The sequence below is a fragment of the Ceratotherium simum genome, chromosome 13 (genome assembly GCF_057802395.1).
Source record: "Ceratotherium simum simum isolate JZ-2026a chromosome 13, ASM5780239v1, whole genome shotgun sequence".
In the NCBI taxonomy this organism is placed as follows: Eukaryota; Metazoa; Chordata; class Mammalia; order Perissodactyla; family Rhinocerotidae; genus Ceratotherium; species Ceratotherium simum.
The window spans coordinates 42,197,462-42,214,911 of NC_141912.1; the positions used below are offsets into that span (position 1 = coordinate 42,197,462).

The following is a 17,450-nucleotide window of genomic DNA, read 5'->3' on the forward strand; positions in this document are numbered from 1 at the left end:
AAGATAAGACAACGAAGTTTGCTGCATCCATTGACTCTTCCTTCTAAGAACTATTTCTCTGTAGCGTGCGATGCCATTTGATAGCATTTTATGCACAGCAGAACTTCTTTCAAAATTTGAGTCAATCCTCTTAAACCCTGCCACTGCTTTACCAACTAAGTTGATGCAATAGTCTAAATCCTTTGCTGTCATTTTAACAATCTTCACAGCATCTTCACCAGGAGTAGATTCTATCTCAAGAAACCACTTTCTTTCTTCATCCATAAGAAGCAACTCCTCATCTGTTAAAGTTTTATCATGAGATTGCAGCAATTCAGTCACATCTTCAGGCTCCATTTCTAATTCTAGTTGTCTTGCTATTTCCACCACATCTGCAGTTACTTCCTCTACTGAAGTCTTGAACCCCTAAAAGTCATCCATGAGGGTTGGAATCAATTTCTTCCAAACTCCGGTTAATGTTGCTGTTTTGACCTCTTCCCCTGAATCACGAATCTAATAGCAACTAGAATGGTGAATTCTTTCCAGAAGGTTTTCAATTTACTTTGCCCAGATCCATCAGTGGGATCACTATCTATGGCAGCTATAGCCTTACGAAATGTATTTCTTCAACAATAATACTTGAAAGTTGAAATTCCTCTTTGATCCGTGGGAAACAGAATGGATGCTAGCAGGCATGAAAACAACATTAATCTCATTGCACATCTCCATCGGAGCTCTTAGGTGACCAGGTACATTGTCAATGAGCAGTAATATTTTGAAAAGAATCTTTTTTTCTGAGCAGTAGTTCTCAACATTGGGTTTAAAATATTCATTAAACCATGTTGTAAACAGATGTGCTGTCATCCAGGTTTCTTGTTCCATTTATAGAGCACAGGCAGAGTAGATTTAGCATAATTCTTAAGGGCGCTAGGATTTTCAGAATAGTAAATGAACATTAGCGTCGACTTAAACTCTCCAGCTGCATTAGCCCCTAACAAGAGAGTCAGCCTGTCTTTTGAAGATTTGAACCCATGCGTTGACCTCTCTCTAGCTATGAAAGTCCTAGATGGCATCTTCTTCCAATAGAAGGTGTTTCATCTACATTGAAAATCTGTTTAGTGTAGCCACCTGCATTAATGATCTTAACTAGATCTTCTGGAGAACTTGCTGCAGCTTCTACATCAGCACTTGCTGCTTCACCTCGCATTTTTATGTCATGGAGATGGCTTCTTTCCTTAAACCTCATGAACCAACCTCTGCTAGCTTCAGACTTTTCTTATGCAGCTTGGGTTAGGGCCTTGCCCTGGATTAGGCTTTGGCTTAAGGGAATATTGTGGCTGGTTTGATCTTCTATCCAGAACACTAAAACTTTCTCCATATCAGCAACAAGACTGTTTCACTTTCTTATCATCCATGTGTTCACTGGAGCAGCACTTTTAATTTCCTTCAAGAATTCTTCCTTTGCATTCATAACTTGGCTAACTATTTGGTGCAAGAGGCCTAGCTTCAGCCTGTCTTGTCTTTTGACATGCCTTCCTCACTAAGCTTAACCATTTCTAGCTTTCGATTTAAAGTGAGAGACATGCAACTCTTCCTTTCACTTGAACCCTTAGAGGTCACTGTAGGGTTATTAATTAGCCTAATTTCAATATTGTTGTGTCTTAGGGAATAGGAGCCCAGGGAGAGGGAGAGAGATGGGGGAATGGCCAATCGGTAGAGCAGTCAGAAGACACATAACAGTTATCGATTAAGTTCCCCGTCTTATATGGGCGTGGTTTGTCTTGGCCCAAAACAACTACAATCGTAACACTGAAGATCACTGATCACAGAGTACCATAATAAATATAACAATAAAGAAAAAGTTTGAAATGTGAGAATTACCAAAATATGCCACAGAGACACAAAGTCAGCAAATGCTGTTAGAAAAAAATGGCATCTGTAGACTTGCTCGACACAGGGTTGCCGTGAACCCCCAATTTATAAAAAACACAATCTCTGCAACATGTAATAAAGCGAGTTGCAATAAAACGAGGTATGCCTGTAAGTTGCAAAACGTCTATAAGTCTCAGTGATTTTATTTCTAAAATGTTTACCATCAGTGGCTCCCTCGTTGGGGATTTCTAAAGATTATGAGTTAAGCCATTCAAAGGACTTAGAGCAGAATCAGGTACATACTATTCAATAAATTCCAGTTTAAGAAATATTTAGGAAATATTTATTATCTACTGCTATACATCAAGCACTGTTCTAGGGCTGGGATACCAGAATAAACACGATGAACAAGTTCCTGTCCTCAGACAGCTTACATGTTCATGGAGGATTGGAAGCAAACAAATAAATAAACCCAGGCAGCCGGGTGGCGTAGCGGTTAAGTTTGTGCACTCCACCTCGGCAGCCTTGGATTCACGGGTTCGGATCCTGGGCACAGATCTACTCATCGCTCATCAAGCCATGCTGAGGTGGCGTCCCATGCAGAAGAGCTACAGCTCTACAACTGTGGTATACAACTATGTACTGGGGCTTTGAGGAGAAAAAAGAAAAAGAAAAGGAGGAAGATTGGCAACAGATGTTACTGCAGGGCCATTCTTCCTCAAAAATAACTAACTAACTAAATAAACAAATAAAGCATATGTCACATGGTGACAAGTGCTATGGAGGAAAAGGAGGAGGGTAGTGGAGATAGAGAAAGTGTGTTGGTTTTATACTGCATCAACTTAGACAAGCTGGAACTGCATTTCTCAGAATTCACGTCCCTCTATGGTTCCAGGTTAGAGTTTGCCATGAGAGCAACTGGCACGAGATCTGGAAGGCAGAAGTGAAGCAGCAGCCATGGTGCCCTGAAGGCTGGTGTCGGCGCTACTGCAGCTCAGGGGCCTTGCTGCTGAACTCACCTTCTTGGCGTGGGGCAGCACCTGGCCTGTAGCTCCTGTAACTCAGCCCCCCAGAGTCCTGGGCCGAGCACGTGTGCAGCTGTGCGGCCAAGGGCACCAGCTCCTCCTGCAAATCCACCCTCGTCGTTGAAGCTGGAGGCAGTAAGAGGCAGTGGCAGGCTCCTGTTTGCCCTCCTGGGTCTCAATCTATCCTCACTCTCACTTCCTTCAAGTCCAACTTTTCTTTCAACTGTCAACCCCACTGATTTCAGACCCAGTACCAGATGCCAAGTCAACCTCATAGACTTGCTCACCAGTTCCCACCATTGGGTAAGATCTGATCCTTAGAATTCCCCTAATTCCAATCGACTCACAATCTTCTGCTTCCACAGACACACCCTAACTGATTCAGAGGGTTTCCTCTGTCTGGGAGTGGGGAGTTGCTATTTCATGTACTGGGGCAGAGAAGGCTTCACTGATAGGGAGACATTTAAGCAAAGACATAAAAGAATGGAAGGAACAAGGCTTCTACGCTCTGCAGGAAGAGCATTTAGGCAGAGGGATAAAAAGTGCAAAGGCCTTGAGGTGGGAGCACGTTTGGTGTGTGTTCAAGGAACAACAAGGAGGCAAGTGTGGTTAGAGTCAAGTTGGAAGGGAAGAGTCTTAGGAAAGGCGTCAGGGAGAGGGAGGGCAGATCCCAGGGGGCCTTGTGGGCCATTTTATAAATTTATCTTTTACTCTGAGAAGGGAAGCCATTAAAAGGTTTGACCTGGGGCCAGCCCGGTTGTGTAGTGGTTAAGTTCGTGCTTTCCGCTTCAGTGGCCCGGGGTTCACGGGTTCGGATCCCGGACGTGGATCTACACACCAGTTATCAAGCCATGCTGTGGTGGTGACCCACATACAAAATAGAGGAAGATGGGCACAGATGTTAGCTCAGGGCCACTCTTCCTCAAGCAAAAAGAGGAAGATTGGCTACAGATGTTAGCTCAAAAAAAAAAAAAGAAAAAAAAGGTTTGAGCTGATTTACAGTTTTAAAGGATTGTTCTGGCTATTATATGGAAAACATATTGCAGGAAAACAAGAGTAGATGCAGAGAAATCAGATAAGAAGCTTTTGCAGTAATCTAGGTGAGAAATGATGGTGGCCTGGTAGAGGTGGCAGTAGGTGACCAAATAAACTTTTAGGTGGAAAAAATAGAGTTTGCTCATGGATTGGATATGGGCCATGAGAGAAAGAAAGGAGTCTAGCTTTCTAGGCTAGGGTAGAGTCCAGTTATTGGCTTGACTTTTAACTATATATATTTTTTTAGAGTAACACTAGTCAGAAAATTTCTAGAAGAAAATTACATGAAACATTTATATAAGCTTGCGATGAAACAGAACTTTCTTAGCCTGACCCAATGGCAGAAATCATACAAGAAAGATCGAAAGACCTGACTGTATAAAAAATTACAACACTAAATAAAATTACAACACAAAGTAAAACGACAAACTAAGAAAAAAAATGTCTATACATGAATATATTTTTTTATGAACATGGATCCAGCAATCTAAGATCAACATTCAGACTCTCAGGTTAGGATGACAGAAGGAACACACATCTTTATTTTTACCCCCTCCTGAAACACACAAAAATGACCATAAAGAAATGGGAGAAACACAGATATGAGGGGAACTAAAAGATAAAATAGCAGGAAAATTGGGGAAGCTGAAAAGAATACGAACAAGTGGAAAATGACTTAGCAGAACCAAAAAAACAGAATCCTTTGTCTGAATTGAGGAAAATGGAAATCAAGCCTTATTTACCCTGCAAGGGGAAGTGGAGGGGTGATTGTTGTCAGTGCCCCATCAAGTTGATTCTGACTCCTGACGACCCTGCTTACAGCAGAGCAGATCCCTGCCCAGTCTTTTTGCACCATCCTCTCACCTTTTGGGGCTGTATCAGACAATGCTCCACTGCTATTCACAGGGTTTTCATGGCCAATCGTTTTGGAAGTGGGTGGCCAGGTCCTTCTTCCTAGTCTATCTTAGTCTGGAAGCTTTGCTGACACTTGTCCACCATGGGTGACCCTGCTGGTATTTGAAATACCAGTGGCATAGCATTCAGTATCACAGCAACATGCAGCTGCCACAGTACGACAACCGACAGTCAGGTGGTGTGGTTCCCTGATGAGACATGAACCCGGCCACAGTGGTGAGAGCACTGAATCTTAACAACTAGACCACCAGGGTGGGCTGGCTGGGGGAAGGGCATCCAATTAAGAAGACATGGTAGGAAGTCCTGTAAGAAGCCCCCAGATCCCCTTGCTTACTTTCTGCAGCCGCATGATTGACATTTCCTCACCTTGGCAAAAAACTGGGAGTGAATGCCCTAGAGAGGTTACAAAGAGGGTTTCAGGTGTGGTGGGGGAGGGGTGGACAAGAGACGTGGTTGAGGATGGTGATGGCGTCCTGAAAACCAAGGCCTTACGTGAACAACGCATACCTGTGAGGCTGGGAAGCACCTCAGCCCTCTTCTGTTTGAATTCCAAAAAGTTGGCAGCCAAACCTTCTTCCTCCAGATGGCAGACAGGGGAGTCTTCCCGGGGATCTGAGCAGCCTGAGAGGGAGGCTGAACGACATGACAAGTGTGCTTCCCTAACAAATGGCCACGGACATCAGTCTCCAGGTGCTCCCGGTGCACAAGCCCTACCCACGGCTCACGGCATCCAATGATCTTTGGAATCTGAGCAGATAACCTTCTATTACCAGGTATCTGAGGAAGAGCTCTCAAGTGAAAGAGAAAAGAAAGAAACTGAGCAGAGAGTGGGGAAAACTACTTGGAGGAAACAGGGACCATCTAGGGAGCCATGAATAAAATCAGAAAAATTTTTTAAAAGAGACATTCAGAGAACTAAAACAGCCTTTGGAAATTTAAAAATATATATCATAGCAGAAATTCAAATTTCAATGAAAAGATTGCAATATGAAGTTGAGGAAATCTCCCAGAAAATAAGAGAAAGAGAGATGGAGAGAGGAAGGGAGAAAATGAGAACAGCAGAGAAATGGGAGAGAAAAATAAGACAACGGGTCTAAGAGGTTAATATTTGAATAAAGGGAATTCTAGAAAGAAAGCAGAGAAAACAGAGAGGGGGAAATCATCCATGATCTAATTCAACAAGTTTTACCATGAATTTCTAGGTTGAAAAGAATTGCTCACTGCGCTGAGCAAATGCATGGAAATAGACACACTCTGAGTCTCATTGCTGTGGCATTCCAGAAAGTTGGGAACAAAGAGAAGATACTAATAAAGTGAAAGCAATAGATCACGTATTACCATAGTGATAATGGCTTCAGACTTTTCAGCAATGTTACCTTGGTAACAGAGCAATGCCTTCAGAACTGTGAGGACAAATGATTTCCAACTCAAATATTGTTATCAGTCAAACTACTAGTGTCAAGGTAAAAGAAAGACATTTTTAGATTAAAAAGGTCTTAAAATCTATTTTCCATTCGCCCTTTCTCCAATAGTTGCTGAAGGATGTGTTCCACCAGGACAAAGAAGTAAACAAAGATACGAGAAACAGGAAAATGGTGCAAAGGAAGGCAAAGGGAAGCCCCCCATCCTGGGGAAAAGAGATCCCAAATGATGGCTATGTACCAGGTATGGAGGGCAGCAAGTCCACACCGGGGCAACAGAAGGCTGCGGGAGTGACTTTTTAGGAAAGGAATCAACAGAAATACTGATATGTCGGCTTGTCTTGAGAGGACATTCAGACAGGTGGCCAAGAATTTGGGGTTGAATTCTATCAGAACATAAAAAATAAAAATTTAAAAAGACAATTATTTAGGGGCTGGCCTGGTGGCATAGTGGTTAAGTTCACGTGCTCCACTTCAGCGGCGCAGAGTTTGCAGGCTGGGATCCTGGTCCCGGACCTACGCAGCGCTTATCAAGCCATGCTGTGGCAGGCGTCTCACATATAAAGTAGAGGAAGATGGGCACGGGTGTTAGCCCAGGGCCAATCTTCCTCAGCAAAAGAGGAGGATTGGCAACAGCTATTAGATCAGGGCTAATCTTCCTCACACACACACAAAAAAATTCGAGGAGGAATAGGCAGCTGGAGTGCTTTATCTTGCCTGGGAGCAATGCATCGTTGGATGAAAATCCTGACTCTGGAAATGTGAGAATATTCCCTGTAAATTCAGGAGCAAGACAAGCATGCTCATTAGCATCTCGTCTAGTCATCCTTGTACTGAAAAGCAAGGCAATGCCTTAAGACACGAAAAAAGGAAGGCATAAGGATTTGAAACAGGAGATAAAACTAACATTGTTGTTTTTTTTTTTTTTGCAGGTGTCTACATATTATCTATGTAGACATTCCAAAAATATACACAGTAAATCATTAGAAATAATAGGAGAAATTATCAAGTCATCAAATATAAGATTAAAATACAAAACAATTACATTTCTATGCACTAGCAACAATTACAAACATAAGTTCTGTTTCTCTTTAAGACAGAGTTGCCACTGTTAGTTGAGCTTGTCTTTAGTCTGACTGGATCCTGACTAACTCTGTATTTTTAAACCACAGCTCCCTCATTCATCATTTTGGCTTTTACTTTTTACCTCAGTGAACTGAAGTAAATTTTCAATCTATATTTTTAAAGAAAAGTACCTTAGCTTCTTTCATATGAAAACTCTCTGGGTTGTCTTTACAAAATTAGGACAATTTAATGAGGCATAAAATTACTGGATCATAATATTTTCCCATATTCTGAAGAAAGGCTAATTTGTTGTCTTCTAGCATTTAATGCAGCAGCAGAAAACTCTGAAACCAAGATTTTTTATTAAGTCCTTTGGAAGTAACCCTTTCTTCCCTCCAACATTGATGCTTATAGAATTTTTTTCTTAGTTATCATAGAAAAAAATTTTTTTGCTAGATATACCTAGAGGTATATGATTGACATTACTACTACTATTCAGCAGTATTTAGCTTATCTTTATTTCTAGACACTTGGGAGAATCATATTTCTCAGCCCCTTTGAAATTGGACAAGGCAATATTACTTGTTTTGTCCAAAGAAATGTAAATGGAAGTGTCGCTTCTAGATAGGAGCATTTATTGCTTATCTTTCTGGAACTTTCTTCTCCTGCTGTGGAAGGACTTTGATTTGGAGAGACCCTAAGATTGAAGCAGCCTGGAATACAGAGCCAACCTTGGAGGATAGCGCCCTGAAAGTTTGCCTGGACCCTCAGCAGACATCACACAGGACAGAAATAAAGTTTTGTCTTGTGAAGCCACTGAAGGTTAGGGGTTGTTTATTACTCCAGCATAAACAAGCTTATCCTGACTGATAGGATATAGAACTCTTTTCATTGATTTTGTCTGGGATGCAGTAAGTCCTATTAATCAGCACACACTTTTTTTTTTTTTACTTCAAGAAAGTTTTCTTCCATAACATCTTAAGTCATTACTTCTTTTCTTATTCTTCTGGCCTGCCCTTCAGGAACACTACTTATGCATTTGCTGTCTCCCTATTCCTTATTGTTTTGTAGATCATCACTCTAAAATTAAATTACTTTTTTCTCTCTACATTCTGGGAGATATTCTAAAGTTGTTATTCCACGTCAATGATTACTTACCACAGCAGCCACTGTGATTCAAGAATATTGGCAGCTAAGCTTATACCCTCTGCCCGCCCCAGATAGGAACACTAGAGGACTCATTTCTGGGGGGAAATGGATCAGTTCACGAGAAAAGTACTACAGATCTTGCGAGTTGGGGGCCCTTCAAAAAGTACAGAGGCTCCTGTCAGATTATTCTAGATCAGTGGTTCTCAACTGGAGGTGATTTTGCTCCCCCAGAGAAATTTGTCAATGTCTAGAGAAATTTTTGGTTGTCATAACTGAGGGAGGGGTGCTCGTGACATCTAGTATGTGGAAGCCAGGGATGCTGCTAAACATCCTACAATGCATAGGGTAGCCCCCAGAACAAAGAATTATCTAACCCAAAATGTCAATAGGACCAAAGTTGAGAAGCTCTGTTCTAGAGTAAAATCTAGCATTCAGCAAAACACATACACACAGAATTTCCCATAATTTTTATGCTGCAGTCCTTCTTCTCTAACTTTTCATCTCTAAAAATTTGCAAATATACAGAAAAATGGAAAGAATAATAAGAAATATGTGCAACAACACATATTAGGAAAGCCTCTAATATAGCACAAAAATTAAACATATACAAAGGAACATGAGGGAAATAGATATCACAGGGGCTTCAATTAAACAATTTAAAAGCCATATACATCATATCTTTAGAAAAAAAGAGAATACATCCATGAAACTAGAACAGAATACTATAAAAAGAGGTTCCTCTGAGAACAAAAATACTATCTTTTGCAATTAAAAATATGGTAGAAATAAAAATAATTCAATGGAATAATTGGAAGATAACATGGACAAAATGTTTTGGGAAGTATAAAAAATAAAAAAGAGATGAAAATTAACAGAGGAAATATGAGAAATATGAAGTACCAATGCAGGAAACCAAATAAATGAAGAGATATGCCATATTCATGGGTTGGAAGACTCAATACTGTTAAGATGCCCATTCTCCTAATATTGATCTATAAGTGCAACACAAAGCCAAAAAAAGATTTTCTTTGTAGAAATTAATAAGCTGATTCTAAAATTTTATGGAAAAGCAAAGGACTTAGAATAATGAGAAAAAATTGTAAAAAAAACTTAGAGGATTTGCAATACCTGATTTTAAGACTTAATATAAAGCAACACCAATTTAAAAAGTGTACTATTAGCTGAAAGATAACCAAATAGATCTGTGGAACAGAATTGAGAGTCCATAAAGAGATCTACCTAAAATATTTAATTGATTTTTTTAAATAAATATACCAAAGCAATTCAATGGAGAAGGAATATCTTTTTTAACAAATGGTACTGAAACAAACAGATATCCCTATAGAAAGAAATGAACCTCAACACACAAAAATTAATTAGACATTGATTATAGATCTAAACATAAAAGCTAAAGCTATCCAGCTTCTAGAAGGAAACATAAAAATATACTATGACACTGGGGTAAACAAAGATTCTAGTCAGGACTTAGAAAACATTAAACATTAAAGAAAAAATAAATTGGACTTCATCAAAATTAGAAATTTTTCTTCCTCCAAAGACCCTATTAAGAAAATGAATAGGCCAGTCACATACTGAGATAAAATACGTGCAATTCAAAGACTGGGAAAGGATTTCTATCCAGAATACTTAAAGGACTCCTAGAACTCAATAGTAGAAAGAAAAGTAATCCAATAAAAATAGGCAAAAAGCTGGAACAGACGCTTCCTAAGAGAGTAAATGGTGGTGGCCAGTAAGTGCAGGAAAAATGCTCAACATCATCAGTCATCAGGGAAATGCAAGGCCAAACCATAGTGGGATTCCCCTATGCATCTCCTAGAATAGCCAAAATTAAAAAGACTGTCAACACCAAATGTCAGTGAGGACATAAAGGAAACAGAAACTCTCAAACGTTGGGAGAAGAGGCGTAAAATGATACAATCACTTGGGATTTTATCTGGCAGTTTCTCATAATGTTAAACATACTTTTACCTGATGACCCAGCAATCCCATGTCTAGGTATTTAACCAAGAAAAAAGAAAATGGATTTTATGGGCTGAATTGAGTTTCCACAAATTCACGCAAGTTCCAGCCCCTCGTACCTCAGAGTGTAACTGTATTTGGAGACAGGGTCTTTAAAGAGGCAAGAAGTTAAAATGAGGTCATTACAGTGGGCCCTAATCCAATATGACTGGTGTCCTCATAAGAGGAGATGAGGACACAGATAAGTACCGAGGGAAGACAACGTGAAGACACATGGAGGAGAAGACAGCATCTACAAGCCAAGGAGAGATGACTCAGAAGAAACCAACCCAGCTGACACCTTGATCTTGGACTTCCAGCTTCCAGAATTGTCAAAAAATAAATATATGTTGTTTAAGCCACCCAGTCTGTGGCACTTTGTTATGGCAGCCCTGGAAAATTATTACAATTTAGGTCCATCGACAGACTCATTCAGGAATGATCACAGCAGCATATTCATACAGCCAGGTTTGGAAGTAACCCAAATGCCAACAGGTAAATGGGTAAACAAACATGGTATACTCACACAATGGAATATTACTTAAGAACTAATACCGATAACACAACAACATGGATGAACTTCAAAAACTTTGTTGTGAGTGAAAAATGCCAGACACAAAAGAGTATTTACTCTATGGTTTTGCTTATAAGAAGTTCTAGAAGAGACAAAGGTAACCTATGTGAAAGAAATCCAAGTAGTAGTTGCCTCTGAGGGTGGAGTGGTGATGAATATGTTCTATATATTGATACAGAAGCAAGTTACGTGCATTTGTCAAAACTCATCAAATTATACCTTTAAGATCTGCGCATTTCACTGTATGTAAATTGCAATAAACATGTAAACCTCAATAAAAAATTTAAACAAAAAAATGAAAAGTAAAAGAGAAAAAATGAGAAATTTGGAGCATAGGTCTAGAAAGCCCAACACTTGTATAATAGAAATTCCATTGAGAAAAAAAAAATGGAAAATGGGGGCAAGACTATAAAAAAAATAAAGAATATATGCTTCAGAATTAAGGATATGATTTTCTGGATTGAAGACGTCCACTGAGTACTCAGCACAATAAATGACCAAAGACCCACACCAATACATATCAACATAGAATTTCAGAATACAGGGAGAGAAAGAGAAGATCTTAAAAGCATCAAGAGGGAGAGGGGGAAATAAAACCCTCATAGTCAATGGATTGGAAATAAAAATGGTATTGGGCTTCTCAAAAGTAAGGGAAGATATTAGAAGGAATGTTCCAATAAAAAGAGGGATAAACCTAGAAAAAGAAAGACAGGAAATTCAGGAGAGAGCACGTCCAGCACCTGATGGAGGCCAGGAGGGCGTCCACAAAGATGAGGAGGAGAAATCCTAGGACAGCCGTGCAGCAGGCTTAGAAAGCAACCAGGGCAGACTGCAGGCGGAGAACATACCACACAGCAGGGGGTCTCAGGGAATGGACCCGGTTGATGACTGAATGTGTGTGAACCATCTGAGATGACGTTTACACTTTTGGTAGAGAGTTTAGAAAAGAATTAGTGGTGATTACTTTGAAAATAAAACAAACAAAAATAAGACAATTTGGGGGATAATAAAAAATCATACTGAAAGGAAAACATAAGCACCGTATATTCTGTGAAAAATATTCACAGGGTCAGAACATGTAAAATCTGAATCTCCATCTTATGGACAGGTGTGATTTGACTATATTGTGAGTTTGGGGCTAGAGGAAGTGGGGGTGGGTGGGAAAGTGATGTGTTAAATGACTCGATTCTCATTTTCATGAATAGGAGATTCATGGATAATATCTAAAACTGGAAAATCAACAAGTGGCAGTATAAGCTTTATTTTTTTCTCTTCCAGAAATATAGAGGTAAATGTCAAAATAAAGAGATAAAAGATTTGAAGTGGATTGGGAGCTGGGGCTTAGAATGGAGGAGCAGGAGGCTGCTTTGGTTTGTCGAGTCTTGTACAATTATTTGCCTTTTTAAACAGCAATCATCACCCACGTCAAATTACTTACTTAAAATTTTTTTTAGAACCACTGCTTCACAAGCTAAATGCTTTTTTGTTTATTTGCCTTTTTCTGTCTTTTTTTTTTTTTTTTTTTTTTTAGTGTTCATAGCAACTTTATTCACATCAGCCAAAAATTAGAAACAACCCAAATGTCCGTCAACGGTGGAATGGATGAGTAAATTACTTTTTCTGCCTTTTAATTCATCACCACATTGCCCTCCAGGAAGAGTCTATCAGTTATGCTCTTCCAACAACTCACAAGAATTCCCTTTTCCCTACACCTCTCCACACAGAATATGATTATCATTTATTTTAATCTTCTTTGCAACTGATGGGCCAACCATTGGGTGGGTCTCCCTTCATTTAGCATTTCTTTGATTATCAGCCATTTTGAACACATGTTCATATATATTATTTGTTCTTTATTCTGTAATGAATTACTTGTTCATATCCTTAGCCCTTTTTAAAATAAAAATGTTTGCTTGATTCTTATTTATTTAAAAGAAAAAGATGTTTGTGTACTAAAGCTAGTAACTCTTTTATCTGGCACATAGGATGGAAATGTTTTTCCTTCATTGCCAGATACTTTTATAATTTATGTCATTTTTGGAAATATCAAATGTGACATTTTTATATGGTAGGAACTAAGGACATTTCCTTTAACGGGAGAAAGAGGAACCGAAGCTGACCGCAGTGGGCAATGATGAAACTGGGCGACCAGTTGATCCATGGGTTGACAGAGAAACAGGAAACCTGGAGGGGAGGGAGAGGTGCAGGTCAGGGGCAGGATGCCTACCAGTTGGGTTTGGTCCCACTGAGGGGAGCCAAGTGGGAGACAGGTGGCCCAGTTGCACAGGGAGAGTCCTGCAGGTGGTGGGTCCACGCTTTGCGGACATGGAGTTGGAGAAGACAGTCTGGGGGTCCCCAGATCTGGGGTAGAGGCGCCACCGCAGTGGTGGATCCAGGTGCTAGGAGGTGTCTTCCAGAGGCCCCGGATCTCAGTGGTCATGGAGAAGCAGGAGGAGGTGGGGGGATGCCAGGCTCAGTGGGGAGTGCCCATGGGCCCTGGGGTCTTGGTGCGACTGGGGGCAGCCATTGCTGCTATTCTGACAGTCTTGGCATAGCCCTGAAAAGCGAGGAGGAGGAGGAATTCAGAACATGAAGTACGCGCATTCGCTGACTGTTCCACGCCTCCCCTTTCATCTGACCCTCTTCCCGGCCACACTCCCTTTTCCATCCTTCAAGTCCCTCCTTCTCACCAGATTCTGTCTTCCTCTTCTTCCTGCCCACACTTTTTCCCCTCAAGACACAGAATGATACAAAGTCCCGGGATGGGAGCTCTAGAGCAGGAAGCTCTGCCCTCCCTAAGGGTTGAGGGGACCCTTAGGAGGAACTTCTGGGTGTGCAGGTCTGGTCTTTGATGGAGGAAATGAATACCTGTAAGTGTGTGTATCTCAATATGTCTGTGTGCACACCTGAGGATTACTTATGGAAGACGGCTGAGGCCAGCCTCAAAACTGGGCAACCCAGCTGCTGTGGGTGGACGTGATCCAAGGGCGTGAATTTGAAGGTCGAAGGTGATGGTGGCTTGTAACAACCAAATGAGTGTGCAGAGACAGAGGGCGTAAAAGAAAATTTAAACTAGTGTGAGTTACAGGTTCCCTGGCTACTTCTATCCCGCAGCCCCTCTCTCCTGGGAGAGAAGCTCCTCTCTGCTCCATTGGCCCCCAAGCCAAGCCCTGGCCCCACTCACCAGGGCTCTATAGGTCAGGAGCATGAGGAGAGCTATGAACTCAGGACCTTGGTCACGAGAAGTCCACATAACAGAACCACCAGGAAAGTGTTGGCAGGCAGACTGGGAAGGAGAAAGAAGTTTGGTCCCACTGAGGGAGAAGGAAGAAGAAGGGAGGGAGGATCCAGGCGGGGGAACAGCCCCCGAACCCAGCATGGGGCTGGAGGCTGTTTATGGGCCAGACCCACCCTGAACTCACTGGGGTCAGCCACAGGGCCTCCTGCAACAAGATCACAGAACACAGGCACCCTGGGTGGAGGGAGAGATTGGCCAGACAAAAAGGAATGACCAGAGTAGTCATTTCTCTGGGTGACCTTGTCAGGGGGGCCACAGCACAGAGCTCCAACGGATAAGGGACAGAAGGTCTTTGGGTCCCGAGGAAAAAGCAGAGGGAAAGAGCCCCCAGATCTGCAATAGGCAAACCTGGGTGGGGGCCACTCAGAGGTGCTCATGGAGAATCTCTGAGCCCCAGAAGAGCACTGGACCAGGAGACAGAGGCCTGGGTCCCAGTCCTGCTTCAGCCAGGAAGTGGCCGAGTGACCTTGGACAGGCCTCATTTCCCTCAGTTGTGGAGCAGCACTGATAGACATTCTTCCATTCCTGATAGGTAGCTATCTCCCCACACCATCGCAGGGGAAGTTTAGAGCGACTCCTTCACCCCTGCCCGCCAGCTCTGAGCTGAGACCTAGGGACCTTCCAGAACTCCATGCCCCTGGTATCCCCCTTCCTGAATCAGAGGCCACACAAGTCACCTGTTAGCGCTTCCCAGACCCCTCCCTCTGGTGGGACCCCAGACCTACCTGTGCTCAGAGCCACTGCCAGAGGCTGGACTGGTCATCACTGGAAAAGCAAGTGTGACTGATGACAACACAGAGAAGCAACAGCAGCCCAGAGTCCCCAAAGGGAGAGGGGGTCAGCCCCCAGGTCCTGAGAGGAAGAAGGGAGGGGCCCGAGGCAGTCCCTCAGGGCACCTTAGGCCAGGGCTGACTGAAGCCCCAAGAGAAGGAGCCTCTCCCAGAGCTGCTAGAAAGAGAGAGGCAGGGGCTGGAGGAGCCCTGGGCAGAGAGAAGCCTGGTGCTGAGTCCTCCCCCACCCCCCGCCCCAGGAGCAGGAAGAGCTCAGGAGTGTCCTGTGGAGACGGCACTGCCACTTGACCCAAAGGCCTAGTCCGTTCACCTCAGACTCCTGAGCCCCTTCCAATGCTGCCTCAGATCCAGGTCCAGAACAAGCAGCATGTCCAGCCTGGGGGCGACCTAGACCACAGGGTCCCACACACACACTCTGTCCCTACACAGGGTGGCCAGTTCCAGGTCAGGGGTGAGGCTGTGTATGAGCCAGTGTGTGGACTAGGGTTCTACACCCAGTGGGCCCCCAGTGTGGCTTCTACTGTTGGGGCCAGGACAGCCAAGGATGGAGGTGACAGCCGAATCTGGGGACTGAGGACCTAACTGCCCACAGTCAGTGTGGGAGGGAGCGGGGAGCTGGTGGGATCTGGGCTGAGGGAGGCTGAGGAAGGCGGTGAGTGGCTTTACGTCCCCGGATACCCCAGGAAGGCCCCTTCCATCAGCAAAGAGCTCACCTGAAGTCACCAGCAGGCTGACGTTTTTGAGAACACTGAAAGTGTCCCCAGGACCAGGGTACATTCCACACAGGTAGTGTCCTGCGTCGTTCTTCTTGATGTCTATCAAGGTGGCAATGAAGAAGCCAGCAGCAGGGTTGTCCCACAATAAATAGCGAGACTTCTGAGCCATTGTCTGGGGCTTGGAGCTGGTGACTGATGGGAAACAACGACCTGGTGTCTCTTCCTTACACCAGATTTTGCGCTTATACTCACCTTCCTGTGGAGACGAGTCGCATTTCACAGCTACCGCCTGTCCCTGCACTGCATACACCACCTCCTCCTCGATGGCTTGTACCCAGGAGCCTAGGAAAGAAGCCCTCAGGTCAGGCTAAGGAATGGGGTCCAGCCATACCCAGAACGTGACACAACACAGCCCTCGGCCCCAGTGCCACACAGCTCCCAGTCCCACTGTGCCGTAGCCCACTCCACACCTCCCCTCACCTCCTCCTTCCCTCCCTCCCTTGCCCTGTCCCTCTGGATTCACCCTCCTCCCTCTGCCCCTCACCTGAGGCCAGGAGCAGCAGGACCAGAGGCAGGTGTGGGGCCTCCCAGGCCATATTGCCCTCTCCCTGTGCCAGAGTGTGTGGAGCGGGGAGTACAAGGTGACTCCTCCGTGACAGACAGACCCAGGAGCAGGGCCTGACCCTGCCCAGATGCCCCGGCACATCGTGGAAGAAGATTGAGAAAGGAAAGGCCTTGATTGGGTAAGTGGGAGGCCTGCAGGGTGTGTTCAGCGGGCAACGGGAAGGGAGGGGGTCCCCTGGGGGAATCTCCAGCCGCTGGGAGCATCTCTGCCCTGCAGGGGCCTCAGCCCTGCCCAGTCAGACAGCCCAGGCACTGTTGCTGCCAGGCCGCCCCTGTCCATCCCCACCCCCCTCCCAGCACTTCCTGGGTGAAAGGAAGAGGGTGCCCTACTTCTTTCAATCTCCCTCCCTTTCACTGCATCCTTCCAGAGCCCTGGCTTTCTCTGCCCACCTCCAACACCCCAGGAAAGGACTGGCTGAAGGCAGGCAGGGACTCAGAGGAGCATTTGAGACCTGATCAGCCTTTAAGACCCTCAGGTCCCCAGGGAGAGCGGAGACCTCCAGGCCTGGAGGTGCATGGTTGAAATGACACAGGGCACTCCTACTCCCAGACTCTCACAGCCCCTGAGAATGCATCTTAGGAGCCTGGATTCTTTACAACAAATAGGAACCATAGCAAAGCCTTCCCAGGCCATCTGTGTACCTCCAGGCAATTTCCCTGCTTATGTCCACACTCTCTTAACACACTTCTATTACCAGCTCCAAGATGTACAGCACAGTATTAAACACCACAACGCCAAAGACCAGATTATTTCAGGTGTAATAGTCTCTTTAGTGAGCAGGTTTGTACGTAGAACACATGGACTCTACACGGTATTGGATACAAGTTACATTTCCCTTCTACTGCTGCAGTGAACACTGACTGTGATGTAAATAAACACGAAATAATAAGTGAAAGCTACTAAGGATTTTATCTAAATTGGACCTGGGCTGATTGTGCCCCCGAGCACCTGAACCCTCCACTCCTG

General features: G+C 43.8%; 1 protein-coding gene across 1 annotated transcript; it reads right to left on the bottom strand.

Moving 5' to 3' along the window:
* Positions 1-12,580: 12,580 nt before the first annotated feature.
* Positions 12,581-16,547, bottom strand: LOC147915705 (trem-like transcript 4 protein). The gene is made up of 5 exons (XM_087437869.1): positions 16,404-16,547; positions 15,857-16,201; positions 15,078-15,117; positions 14,239-14,340; positions 12,581-13,611 (listed from the first exon to the last, which is right to left on the bottom strand). The coding sequence occupies exons 1-4, from the start codon at positions 16,453-16,455 to the stop codon at positions 14,271-14,273; spliced, it is 507 nt and encodes a 168-aa protein (XP_087293995.1). The 5' UTR covers positions 16,456-16,547; the 3' UTR covers positions 12,581-13,611; positions 14,239-14,270.
* Between the last annotated feature and the right edge of the window lie 903 nt (positions 16,548-17,450).